Source organism: Macadamia integrifolia, chromosome 5 (assembly GCF_013358625.1).
Source record: "Macadamia integrifolia cultivar HAES 741 chromosome 5, SCU_Mint_v3, whole genome shotgun sequence".
Lineage (NCBI taxonomy): Eukaryota > Viridiplantae > Streptophyta > Magnoliopsida > Proteales > Proteaceae > Macadamia > Macadamia integrifolia.
In genome coordinates, this window is record NC_056561.1 from 44,947,888 (window position 1) to 44,960,275 (window position 12,388).

Below are 12,388 nucleotides of genomic sequence, written 5' to 3' on the forward strand. Positions count from 1 at the left end.
AAAAAAACAAAAACAAAAACAAAAAAAACCATGTTTTCTGTTCTTCAAGGTAACAATTTTCATAGTTTCGATATTTGCATTGTATATCGTCCAATACATGCCTGATATGTATTGGTTTTTTGAGGTGGCCAAGATACTGATATTTAATCCGATTTTTCTTTATCAGCCTCGAATGGAAACCCCCGCCTCCCAGATTCCTTGCATTATATTGACCCCTCAGGACGGCCAAATGCATATCAGAGAGTGAGGAACTGGTCTTTTGCTATTTTGATTTCTTTTCGAGTTTTTATCTGTTTTAGTGCTAGGTTATTGAAGTTCCATATTATTTTGCAGGCAATCTTAGAGGTTGGAGAGGTGTTGCAATTTTATGATTCAGATAAGCGTTTTCCTGCCTGGGGTTTTGGAGCTCGACCAATTGATGGACCCGTTTCTCATTGCTTCAACTTGAACGGAAGCAATTACCACTGCGAGGTAAAAAATAGCTAACAGGCTTGTATTATTTTTATTCCATTGACATGAATTAGCACAGATTTCCTATGTCCAGGTTAACAGTGTCCTTAGCAGCTTCCTTGCTTTCTTTTCCAGGTTGAAGGTATCCAAGGGATCATGATGGCTTATACAAGTGCCCTTAATAACGTATCCCTTGCTGGGCCAACCCTGTTTGGGCCAGTGGTTAACAGTGCTGCTTCAATAGCCAGCCATTCACTTGCAAATAACCATAATAAGTACTTTGTGCTACTAATAATCACGGTAAGTAAGAAAATGGCCTACCATTTCTTGCAATGGCTCTTAAACCTCTTAAAATTTTCCACTGGCTTCGTTCATGCCTTCATCATTGATGTGGAGTGTGACCTACGATTGGAGGTTTATTTCCAAGAAGGTTTTTATGTGCTAGAAACAGATGTCGCTAGAGTCATCTATCTTTTAGTGTCTCAAGTCGGGAATACTTTGTGACATGCCTTATGTTATAGAGGACTTCACACCCATCTATCTCATTGGTGAAATTTCAACTCAACAGGCAGGAGAAGTGTGTTAAAGTTGAGTTCAAAATGACACTAAATTTACAAAAATGCCACTAGATTCCTTTATAGTGGAATGAGATTCTTGTAATGTGTGAAATGTTTTAACGCTTAAGCACACGTATTTTAAGCTGAAAGTTTACCGATGAGATGATATGGAGTCATCTATGACATGACCTGCTCGAAACATTCAAATTATGCTAATGGCAAAGACATGTTACCCTGTTGCTTGAAGCATATCACAAAGGGACACTGAGATTTCACCCTTTATTGATTTGTGGAACTGAATTTCTAAGTAATCTGTTTCTCTTAGAGAATGTTGTAAATTTTATCATATGGTTACGAAAACGAATTTTGTGGCAAAAAATATCTATCACAAGAAGAGATTATTAGATTGTGGGTCGCACCCATGCACATTCTAGGGATGGCAATTGATGTCCCGAGGGTATAACGGTGATAAGCTTGGGATATGCTTTTTTTTACTTGATGCTCCACTGCTTCTAATTTTTGTTCCCATTGTTCAGGATGGTGTAATAACAGATCTTCAAGAAACAAAGGATGCCCTGGTAAAGGCATCTGATCTGCCAATGTCGGTTCTCATTGTTGGAGTTGGTGGGGCTGACTTCAAAGAAATGGAGGTATTGTATTCCCGTACTTCCCCTTCCTGACTGGAAGCAAATTAAAGAGAAAAGTTTGTAGGCTAAACCCTCGTATCAATAACTTTTCTCTTGCACTTTGCATCTCAGCATGATTCATCTTTGTGCAGGTATTGGATGCTGATAAATATGAGAGGCTCGAGAGCTCAACTGGACGGGTTGCATCACGTGATATAGTGCAGTTTGTTCCATTTCGAGATGTACAAAGTAAAGTATCTATATACCGCAGATTATTTCTTTAAGAAAAAAAGCAGCTTTTCCGAACTTTCACTTCTTTTTCCCCCATCAAAAATAGCAGTAACCTCACTTAAAACACTTGCAGGTGGAGAAACATCAATTGTTCAGTCCCTTCTTGCTGAATTGCCTACACAATTTTTGACCTATATGCGGACAAGAGATATTCTCCCTCACAGCTGATCATCTTCAAATTGTACAGACACATTTCCTTTTTCTGCTTATTATTTAAATGCCCTACGTTAGCATGATCCCTCCATGCGAAAACAAAGCTATGGTTTATCCTTTGGGGGGAGTGGGGGGAGTTAAAGGTGTTTATCGATTTGGTTTTGGTTCGGTTCAAGATGTAATGGACATAAATCGAAATCGAACCATTTATTAATCGGTTTCATCTCAAACCGATAACGGTTTTGATTAGTTAGCTTGTAATCGTTCTGGCAATATGGTTTATCATTGGTTCGGTTTCGATTTATTATTGGTTTTTGTTATATGGCTTGTAAATTGGTTTCAGTTAGACTTCGATTCAATAGTAAACAAAGCCTCGACAAGGCCACAAATTAATCAAAATTCTAAAACTCAAGTCTATAGTTACAAGAAAATGCGGAGCCAAGCATTGAAAATGTTTTAATCCGATTATCTAAAATTTTTGTTCTTGGAATCAAAATGAAATGAAAATGATTTTATTCTTGAAGAACCCTTCCATCAACTTGCTATCCACAACCCTTCTGCTTTTAGTAACCTTTCTCGGCCAACGCCACTCCTGTGCCTTCTCTTTCTCTGTTATCAACTCATCCAACGCTGACCCACCACCACTCTTTGTTCTATTTCCCTCCAGATGTAATCATCTTCTCACTCCTATCTGCTTCGGATTCTTTAAATGTCAGTTCAGAGCTCTCGACATTCTCTCTTGCAAAAAAGTTTTGAAGATGAATCGATAGAAAATGCGACTTTAGATTCAGTTTCTGATTTAAGGTATCGTTTTGATTGCAACTGCAATTGTTCCGTTGTTCGGAGACACAGGGCCCTGCCTCGTTTTTCTAAGGCTGACTAGAGCATTGATTGTTCAACCCTTCAATCTTGTTCTTTAGACGTTCCTTGAAACGGTGACTACCATTCATGTGCTCAAGAAGGAGCCCTCTGGAACTCGGAGTAACCATCAAAGAGACAGTTAGGGTCACTCCGCTTCATGTGCTCCAGAAAAGTCCTCTGGGACTCGGAGTAACAATCAGAGAGACAGTTACGATTGCTCATACCATCGGAGCTTCTGAAGCCCTTCTGCCTTGATTTGGTCCCTACACTTCTACTGTTCTTCACTCACTTATTCTATATTTAGACTGTTACCCTGCTGGTGTAGGTACTATCACTCAATGAGTCTCAAATGACGGTTTTTCTTTAGAAGGGCAGTCTCTTTTTGTTTTTCACCTGGGTACCTAATGTTTGGATATAAGTTCTCCCATAATACCTCATATTTGATATCTTATGTTTAGGTTTAAGGGGTTTTGTTTTTTGCCCCAGACCAGCAACACCTCCAAAACTACTCCCACCACTTCCTCCAACAAAATGGACATGGTCTTTTAGCTAGCGAGAATCAGACGCTGAACGGAACACCGTTGGGCCTACCTACTATCTCCCCAATAGTCAGTTGTTGCCATCTGCTCCCTAACGTTGCACCTCTCCCTTGCTTTATCTCTCTCCCTTGGTGTTTCACTCTTTTTTCTCACCCGCTATTGGTGGGTGTTATAGAAGATCGGCCATAAAAGGAGAGGAAAAACTCAAGCATAATATGGGAAATTTGTATACCAATTACAACATTTATCAAAGGATGCAGGGAAATACACCCATCTAGGGTGGTTAATGTCTGCCACTATAGTAAAACATCGATAATAATGGCTTATTGTTCGCAGTACCCTTTAGAAACCGTCTAAACAACTCAGTCTCCCTTGACCATGGTTGAAGAAAAATGTCCTCTATTAAAAATGAGGTATTCCAATATAATATGTAGAAACATAACCTTAAAAATGATGCAGAAGGTAATAGAAAAACAAGAATAAAACAATGCACACAGGTTTACGGGGTTTGGCAAGATTGCTTACGTCCTCAGACTTGGTGAGATGAGTTTCTGTTTCACTAGCAATGGAAAATAGAGTGACAACGCTCGTCGTCACATCTCTCAGTATTGCTTGTAGAGAAAGTAAACCTCGCTACAAATATATAACGAAAAAAACCCTAATCCAAAAAGTACAAAACTGCCCTCAAATAAAAATAATTAGAGCAAGGGCGCAATGCAGGAGGGCCTCTGCCCTTCTTGCAACCCCCACAGCCAGTTTACTGACAAGCGGGATCGTCATTCTACTTGTTGAGATGTTTATACTAGTATTCCTTGAATTAAACTGTGACATAATCCATTGTACACCAACATAATAAATAAAAAAGCAAGATACTTCAAACATAATTTCTTTAAAGGTCACGTACCTTGGTAATTTATGTTTATTACATAGGGTAATAGTGATAAAACAAGAAGCACATATACAATGTACGCACGTGGACCAAAAGACAAAACGTGCAGAAATGAGATGAAGTTTTCACAAAGAAAATAGTGCACAACAAAACAATATCAAATGAAACGAAGGGTTGAAAAAAAAAAAGTAGAACGAAGAAAAGCATGAAAAAAAGATTTTTTTAAGAAAAAAGATGAAGCTTCTCCCCGACAAAAAGTTCAAAAAACAGGAGGTGAAACTGAAGTGTGATACAAACCAATTTAGGTTCTGGTTTAATGAGGCTTGTCGTCATGGGAAGATTTTATTTTTGATGGTGTGAATGCATCTTTGTGAACGAAAATTGGGAGTTTAGTCTCATATTAGTTGAGTTTGTGTAGTGAAATGTTCTTTGTGGAGGAGTGCAGTTCTAAATGTGTGAGGGTCAATGGGAATGTATGAAGAGTTATCTTACATTTCATTTTATAAGGATGGTGGATTATTAGGCCCCACCCCACCCCACCCCACCCCACCCCACATGATGTCTTCATTTTGAAGCTTGGACTTCTAGAAAGAATACCATCAAATGATATGAATGAGTGATCCGTGAATTGGTCATGTGGAGTTCATGACCTAAAACTAAGAAAATTGATATAAGTAGTGCAATGACATGGTCAATAATGAAGTTTAATGAGAATGGATCCACTGCTCATATAATCACCTGAACGTATGACGGAACATCCAACATCTGTTTCACTTCTTACCATTACATGGATGAAGAAAGATACATTTGAAAGCAAAAGACATAAATGTTGGATGCTCTCCCGTAAGACCAGGTGATCGTAAGAACATGGATCCGATCTCAAGTTTAATCCCACATTGATTGAATAACGTAAAACCACATAAAGATATTTCATCCAGAAAATTCTTAAAAAATAAAAAATAAATAATAATCTATCATAGTGATCATAACCCTCAAGCCAATCCGACCTCTTGATAAGAAATCATAAAATGATATATGAGAACGAATTATCAATACACCGATCAAAGAGTTGATGCAATAAAGGTCGTTCAGAAATGGCGTTGCGTGGAGCAAGATCTTACGTTACGAAACTCGGATTTTTGTGTTGAACGGAAAGCTACGTCCAATGTGAGGGCGACCACATCGAGAAAGTCGTATAATGGAGAATAACTCCAAAGTAATAAAAAGAAATTCTATCACTTCACAGTTCCCAGTTTCACACTAGCCAAAGATGATAAAACCAGCAGGCTCCTCCTCCAACCCCTCCTGCCCTCCAAACCCTATTTTCCTGTCTTGATCTTAATTTTTTACATCTCCTCATTCTCTCTCTCTCTCTCTCTACTCTTTCAGTAGTGATCTACAGATCTCTCTCTAGCTGTCTCCGGCTCTCTGACCATGTTCATGATCGACCACTTCCTCTTCTCAACACTTTGATCCATGATTATATTCTCTCTCATCAACAACTGAGATTAATATCATGTTCGTACTAGTTATATTCAGGTGCTTCATGAGCTAAGCGGCACAGGCTCACAGCAACTATTGTAGACAAGCATTGAGGATTTCTGGGGCTGATCAGACTATTTAAGATCTTAAAATTTGATAAATAAGGTGGATCGGACGCATGGAAAAACTCCTCTTCCTTCCGATGCTGCAGCAGCATCATCGGAGGAGAAAGAGAAATATTACAACCACATCTTCCCAATCTACGCCTCCACTCCTTCTGATCAAGACATGTCTGCCATGGTTTCTCTGGTGCAAGAAGGACACTCTCACAACCCACCAGTACCACACTCTGAGTCTATGAACGATCAAGGTATATATATCCTCTTTCTTAGCTTCTTATCTTCTTGTTTATTTGTGTTGGTTAGGTAAGAAATTAGGTCAGGTCACACTCTTTTTTGTTGTGTTTCCCATGAACAAGTGCCGACTTATACTTGTCCCTACTTCAAATATTTTTTATATCTCATTTTCACTTTTTAAGTTCTGAACTTCTCCAGATCTGCACCGGATCCCATCATGTAAGTGCTATGATCAGTTCTCTGCTGAGAGTCTTATATTAAAAATTATAGAAAGGAAGGAATTAGGCTTCTAGATAATCTTATTATGAACTCTTTGTGAAGGGAATAATACGATGAGGAGGAAGAACTATAGAGGAGTAAGGCAAAGGCCATGGGGTAGTTGGGCAGCGGAGATACGTGATCCAAAGAAGGCAGCTCGAGTGTGGCTAGGGACATTTGATACGGCCGAGGATGCAGCCATGGCTTACGATGAAGCGGCTTTTAGGTTCAAAGGGACTAAAGCTAAGCTTAATTTCCCTGAACGAGTTCAATCTTCTCATCACGTAGCCGATTCCAATTCCAATACACTTCCTCATTTGTCCCAGAATACATACCCAGACCTCTTTAGATATGCCCAGATACTATGCAGTAGGGATGATCAGGATCTGCAATATATCGCAACTGCTGGTGACTCTGGTTTGTATAGTCCAGGATCCTTTGGGTCGAACTCGTCATCCACGACTTCAATGGCACCTCAACAACAACAACAACGACAACAAGAGCTTCTGAGGCTTTCATCACTGGTCGGAAGCTCTTCTTCTAGCTCTGAACTTGCTTTACATGGGAGGGACACTGAAACCAGCCCCTCAAAAGATTAGGGTTTACTTTTCTTTCTTTTCCTTCTTTTTTTTTTTTTTTACTCATCGGTTATCACGTTGGTTATGTTAATATAAGATATTAAGATATATCTGTTTTCCTTGGATTGGTCATTTCAACTTCTGCTTTGATTTGGTCTCTCATGCATTAAGTTGAATTACCAACAAATATTGACATCAGTTTGAAGAAAAACACTCTAGTAGTCTAGTGTGTGTGTGTGTGTGTGTGTGTGTATGAGAGAGAGAGAGAATCACACTAGTGGGGTGTGTGTAAGAGAGTAATCACACTATAGTGTGTGTGTGAGAGAGAGAGAGAGAGAGTAATCACACTTAGTGTGTATGTGTGAGAGAGAAAGAGAGAGAAATGGAAATCACACTATCTATAGTGTGAGAGAGAGGGAGTAATGACACTAATAGCGTCTGTATGTATGTTTGAGGGGGGGATTTGATTGCCATGTGATAAACTTGAGTGTGTCCATGTGATAAGGAGAATTTGCATCCATGATACCAATTTAGTTTAAACTTTTATATATTATAAATCTAAGAAAATTGTTTTTGAACAGTGAATCCAATTTCTGAGTCACAATTTACAAGAATGTCAAAAAATTACTAATATGAGATATTACTTTTCAAAATTGTTGAGCTACATGTTCTACAGCCTCTCTATCATATATTTAAGTTGATTAATTTTTCTTTTGATAATGTGAACATATTTTACGTAAAATTTATGGTTTAAGGATTAGGGTTCGAGGGACAGTTTTCCTTGATACCTGTCTCCTTCCTGGTAAGCACTAATGAGGATTGAGATGTGTTATATCAAACACACACATGGTGAGAGAGAGTGTGTTATCGATGTTCAAATTAGTAAGGAGAGAGTAATAATGATAGTCAAATCTTACGACTTTTCTTCTCCCGTGGTGGTGAAAATTTTTTTAATTTTAAATTTATATATATATATATATATATATATATATATATATATATATATATATACTAGAACCCTCTTTCGAATATATTTTTTTTCCTGTGTAAAGTTGTATATTTATATACTTTAAGAACCCTCTTCCGATAAGTCCTATGAGCATACTCTTTTAAAAAATACTTGACATTAACCGGTAAAAAGGGGCATGCGTGTGCGTATACGCACGAGAGATGAGGAGAGAGGGATACTTTATACGATTTGAGGTCCAGACATCAAATGTATAAACTATATAATGGTCATCAACCAAAGTCATCAAAGTCGGCTAAAATTCATAGAATGCCTGCGATGTGCATCATATAGATTCTCTCTCTCTCTCTCTCTCTCTCTCCCTCCCTCTCTCTCTTTCTCTCTAGTCTAGAAGCTGCAGGTGGGATGATGATGAAATGGCTGTTAATTTTCAACTGGTGATGTCTCAGTACTGTCTACTCTGCCCAACCTCCACCGAACTTTCAATTGCGCTGCAACCTTTATCGCTTTCGGTTGTCGGCACAGTCGGTTGGAAATATACGACGACGACGCAAATTAAAGTCCAAGTATGAACTCCAAGTTCCGCTTCCACCTTCTCCTTCACACGTAGATGTCTTTAGGTTTCTCACACAAAAGGATTTTGTGTGTGAAAGAAGATACAGTAGGGATAGTCTTTTCATTAGGGTTACCAAGTTAAGTTTGTGAGTCCATCCATTGTAGTCAGGAAAGGATGTCAAAGTCCTTATTTGATAGAACTCATTTTAAAAAATTAGCTATTAAGAGAAGGTGTTTAAATCCGTATAAGCCTTTACGTTGAGCTACTCATAGTTGATGTTGCTTTCCCGTAGAACCCCAATAATCTCTCCTTTATGCGGGGCATAAGTGGAAACTATTTCCCCTTCTTTTGGAGTCACACCAAAGTTGCCACACCCAGCTCTCATGATACTTAATAATTTATCTTAAAAGCTAACTATTAAAGAGATGGTGTCTAAGTCCTCATAATCCTTTACGTTGGATTGAATTATTCACCTGATGTGAGATCATTATTTTTGCATAAAAACCCAACTTATATTAGGCATTCAGCTCAAGAGTTATATATAGGATCAATGCATCGGTATATGTTCTACCTTGATCAGTCAATCAACAAACAATCGAGAAATAACTTGTGAGATGGGTTTTAATAGTTTCAATTGATTATGTTTTGGTACGTTCAGAGTTCCGTTTAGATGCCCTAATTGTACATAATGATGAATACAAAAAAGGAGAACGAACCTTGTTAATTAGAGCATGGAGTCAATGGGTAGGAGGGCTCGCAATAGCATCTTCAACAAACGGGGTGAAGGGGTAACCTGATCTTTTCACGCCTACCTCTATCTAGGCATAGCCACAACAGCCTAGTAGGGTCTTACTCCCAAATAGAGAAAATTTTCCTTCATACTACCCCTTATATGTTGAAGATCCAAAATTCCTTTCTTAGTTCCTAAAATCCACCTAAGCACAATAATCACCATATGTGAACTAATTCCCACCCCCACCCCCCACCCCAAATGTGGCTTAAGGAAAATTGGATTTAAAAAATGATAATTTAAAGCACCACCCCCCAGAGAATGCCAGTATTATAAGTACATTCTCTATGTAATACAAAATTACGTTCAGACCTCTTGTCGTCAGTCTCTGTTAAGTGATGCTATGAAATGACGCTTTAACCCTTTTGAGTAAAATACATATATATGGCCCATTTTACATTAACCCAAAATTACCCCTCTCTAACACATTGTGGGTTAACCATTCTCCCTTTCTTTCCTTATCTCCTTCTCCCCTTTTCTCTTTTCCTCTTTCTCCTTAGGTTTGGTTTTTTTTTTTTTTTTCCTTCCTGGTTCGGCTGAAGCACGGTGGTGAAAGTAGAGCTGAGTTGTTGTTGCTGTTTTTTTTATTGTTTCCAGATATTTTGGATTTTTGTCTATTGGGTAGAAATGGAAGAGAAAAACCACCCCTAGAAATGAAATGAAATTCCTTGACAATGTTCCCGTCAGAATGCATAATAAGCTGGTTGTTCAATGATAGCATCTTTTCATGAATGATGTAGGAAGCCCAGAAAATATCATTAATAAAAAGAAAAAAAAAAGAAAAAACCAAAAAGTAAACTGAACAATAAAGTAGAAAAAGCATTAGCGTTCTTCCAAAGGGAATCTTGATAGCTCAATAGCTCATCATACTGAAAAGGAGAAAGAAATAAGGAATGATGCGGATGGATTTCGATCTTGAGGTCCTACATTGTCTCCTGAAAAATCAAAATCAAAATCAAAATCAAAATCAAACCCAATCACGAAAATCCTTTCTACAGTGAAATTACAAAGGTAGCTAGCTAAAAACAAGTTTCATGACTTGACAATCCGGGGAAAGAAAAAACAAAAGGGATGTCGGTTAAGCGAGCCCTCCATCAACAAAACGAAATTGAATTACAGGCTGTACAGCGTTAGAGAGAGAGAGAGAGAGAGAGAGAGCGCAAAAGCATGAAGAAGCAAACCTCAAAGCTACCTCCGCTCGTGAAGTCGAAACTCAAGGCCTAATAGAAGAGAGGGCTAGAAAGGAGAAAATAAAAAAAGTAAAAGGGCAGATCTCGCCCTTCAGTAGCTGTTAGAACTGAAGTTGGAGGAGTTAGGGGATGTGTGTTTGTAATTGAGGGTAATATTGGTACTTTAACATTTTGATGGGTAATATGGTATTTAGAAAAAGAAAAAAAAAGAAGTTGTTGATGTCAGCAGTTGAGGTATATTTTGTAACGGAGACTGACGACAAGGGTCTGAACGTAATTTGGTATTACACAAGGGTGTTCCTATAATACTGGCATTCTCTAAGGGATGGCACTGTAAATTACTCTTAAAAAAATACATGTACAAGTCATGCCAATTTTTTTCCAATATAAGTATTTGCTTAATTTTGTGGGATCAACATAGTTCTTGAGCTCACTAGCAGTAGTAACTAGAACTGAAAGAATCTATTTTATCCGAATAAAAAAATTAAATTTAGTGATTCTAATCACTATTAGCAAAAACGAGTTTAAAACGGAATTTTAAACGCATTCTCGTTTTTTACCGTTTAAAACACGTTTTCCCATATGCTTCTCAAAGATACTTAAAAAAACAGCAAATGATAAGCATTTCCATTCTAAACATGTTTAAAACGCGTTTAAACACGATTCCGTTTTTTGCCATTTTTTAAGACTTAACTTGTTGAACATAATGTCTACTTAATTGACTGTATCTTTCTCTCCCGAACTCTGATCCACTTTATTCTTTTTCCGACTTGAAGCTAACTCAATGGCCTATATTTCTCATAATATCACCGTCAACTCAATATTAATGTATGGATCCCGAAATTGAGATACAAATTGATGTATTTGCTGAAAAATGTTTCTAAAGTGATGATTCCTAACTCAAACTGAACATATATTACTCTAAGAGTGTGTTGACTATGTCGACAATAATGAACATCATAGCCAAGCCACATTGCTCAATAAAACTTGGACATGTGTGGTGTATGAATTTATATATTAAATTATACATCATAAAACTTATAATGAGACATGAGATATATATGCATTAGTGTTGGATATTGTAGTTATTTTGAACATAAGATGTAAGTATTCATGTAATAATTATTTAATTTATACGAGTATAGTACCCTTTTTTTGGTCCCGTTTATTTAAAATCTACTCGTTTAAAACCCGTATCGTCCATTTTCCATTTTTTGTTGTTCTCTGTTTTTTTGACCATTTATTTGACAGTATCGTTAAAAAAAATTTACTATTTAAAACCCGTACTATCCATTTCTGTTTTTTTTCCATTCCCGTTTTTACTAACAGGGATTCTAATCTCCTTGAAACTACTAATTGAGCTTCCTATGGGTATAGGGTATTGCAAAATTTTCCTACCATTGAAGGGGAAGAACAACTGCCTTATGCACCACAAATGCAATGCCTCTAGGAAACTTAGTCCTTCCTCTACCAGCAAGACAAGTGATTCTTGTAGCATGCAATAAGGATACAATTTCCTTCAATATCCCTGGGTTGCAAAACCCTTGGTTCTCAACACTAGGGTTTCAAAAACCTAATACACACACTCTCTCTCTCTCTCTCTCACAAAGAAGAGAGAAAGTGAAAAAAAAGAAGAGACCAGTGGTGGGAGAGAGAGAGTAGGGCACACGACTATGGACGAGCTCCTCTCCCTCCATGACTTATATTTATCCAAAACTACAAATTAGTTTCCTAAAAGCATGCAAACTCTTGTCTCCCTCAAAAGTTACTAATTTGGATAAGAATTGCTAACATCTAGTAATTCATTTCTCTTCTATAGATATGTTATGTAGAATGTTAACATCC

General features: G+C 37.6%; 2 protein-coding genes across 3 annotated transcripts in view; both read left to right on the forward strand.

Annotated features, from left to right (window-relative positions):
- Positions 1-2,381, forward strand: part of LOC122078284 (protein BONZAI 1-like) — a 14,786-nt gene extending 12,405 nt beyond the window's left edge. The window contains exons 11-16 of the mRNA XM_042644212.1: positions 167-243; positions 334-471; positions 586-750; positions 1,544-1,657; positions 1,786-1,882; positions 1,998-2,381. Coding sequence (XP_042500146.1) covers positions 167-243; positions 334-471; positions 586-750; positions 1,544-1,657; positions 1,786-1,882; positions 1,998-2,092 — 686 coding nt within the window. The 3' untranslated portion in view covers positions 2,093-2,381. The remainder of the gene's footprint in view (positions 1-166; positions 244-333; positions 472-585; positions 751-1,543; positions 1,658-1,785; positions 1,883-1,997) is intronic.
- A 3,132-nt stretch (positions 2,382-5,513) lies between these two features.
- Positions 5,514-7,159, forward strand: LOC122080238 (ethylene-responsive transcription factor ERF113-like). Of its 2 annotated transcripts, XM_042647176.1 has the most exons (3): positions 5,514-6,218; positions 6,403-6,423; positions 6,526-7,159. In XM_042647176.1, exons 1-3 carry the CDS (start codon positions 6,137-6,139, stop codon positions 7,059-7,061), a joined length of 639 nt encoding a protein of 212 aa, XP_042503110.1. In that variant the 5' UTR covers positions 5,514-6,136; the 3' UTR covers positions 7,062-7,159. The 2 variants fall into 2 exon arrangements, with proteins under 2 accessions (XP_042503110.1, XP_042503111.1); XM_042647177.1 differs by lacking the exon at positions 6,403-6,423 and having other exon boundaries at positions 5,520-6,218.
- Positions 7,160-12,388: the final 5,229 nt, after the last annotated feature.

Excerpts from the sequence above, each read along its gene's own strand:
- LOC122080238 (XM_042647176.1), top strand. The coding sequence starts at position 6,137 with ATGTCTGCCATGGTTTCTCTGGTGCAAGAAGGACACTCTCACAACCCA. Across the intron at positions 6,219-6,402 it reads TGAGTCTATGAACGATCAAG|ATCTGCACCGGATCCCATCA; the intron begins GTATATATATCC and ends GAACTTCTCCAG. Across the intron at positions 6,424-6,525 it reads TCTGCACCGGATCCCATCAT|GGAATAATACGATGAGGAGG; the intron begins GTAAGTGCTATG and ends CTCTTTGTGAAG.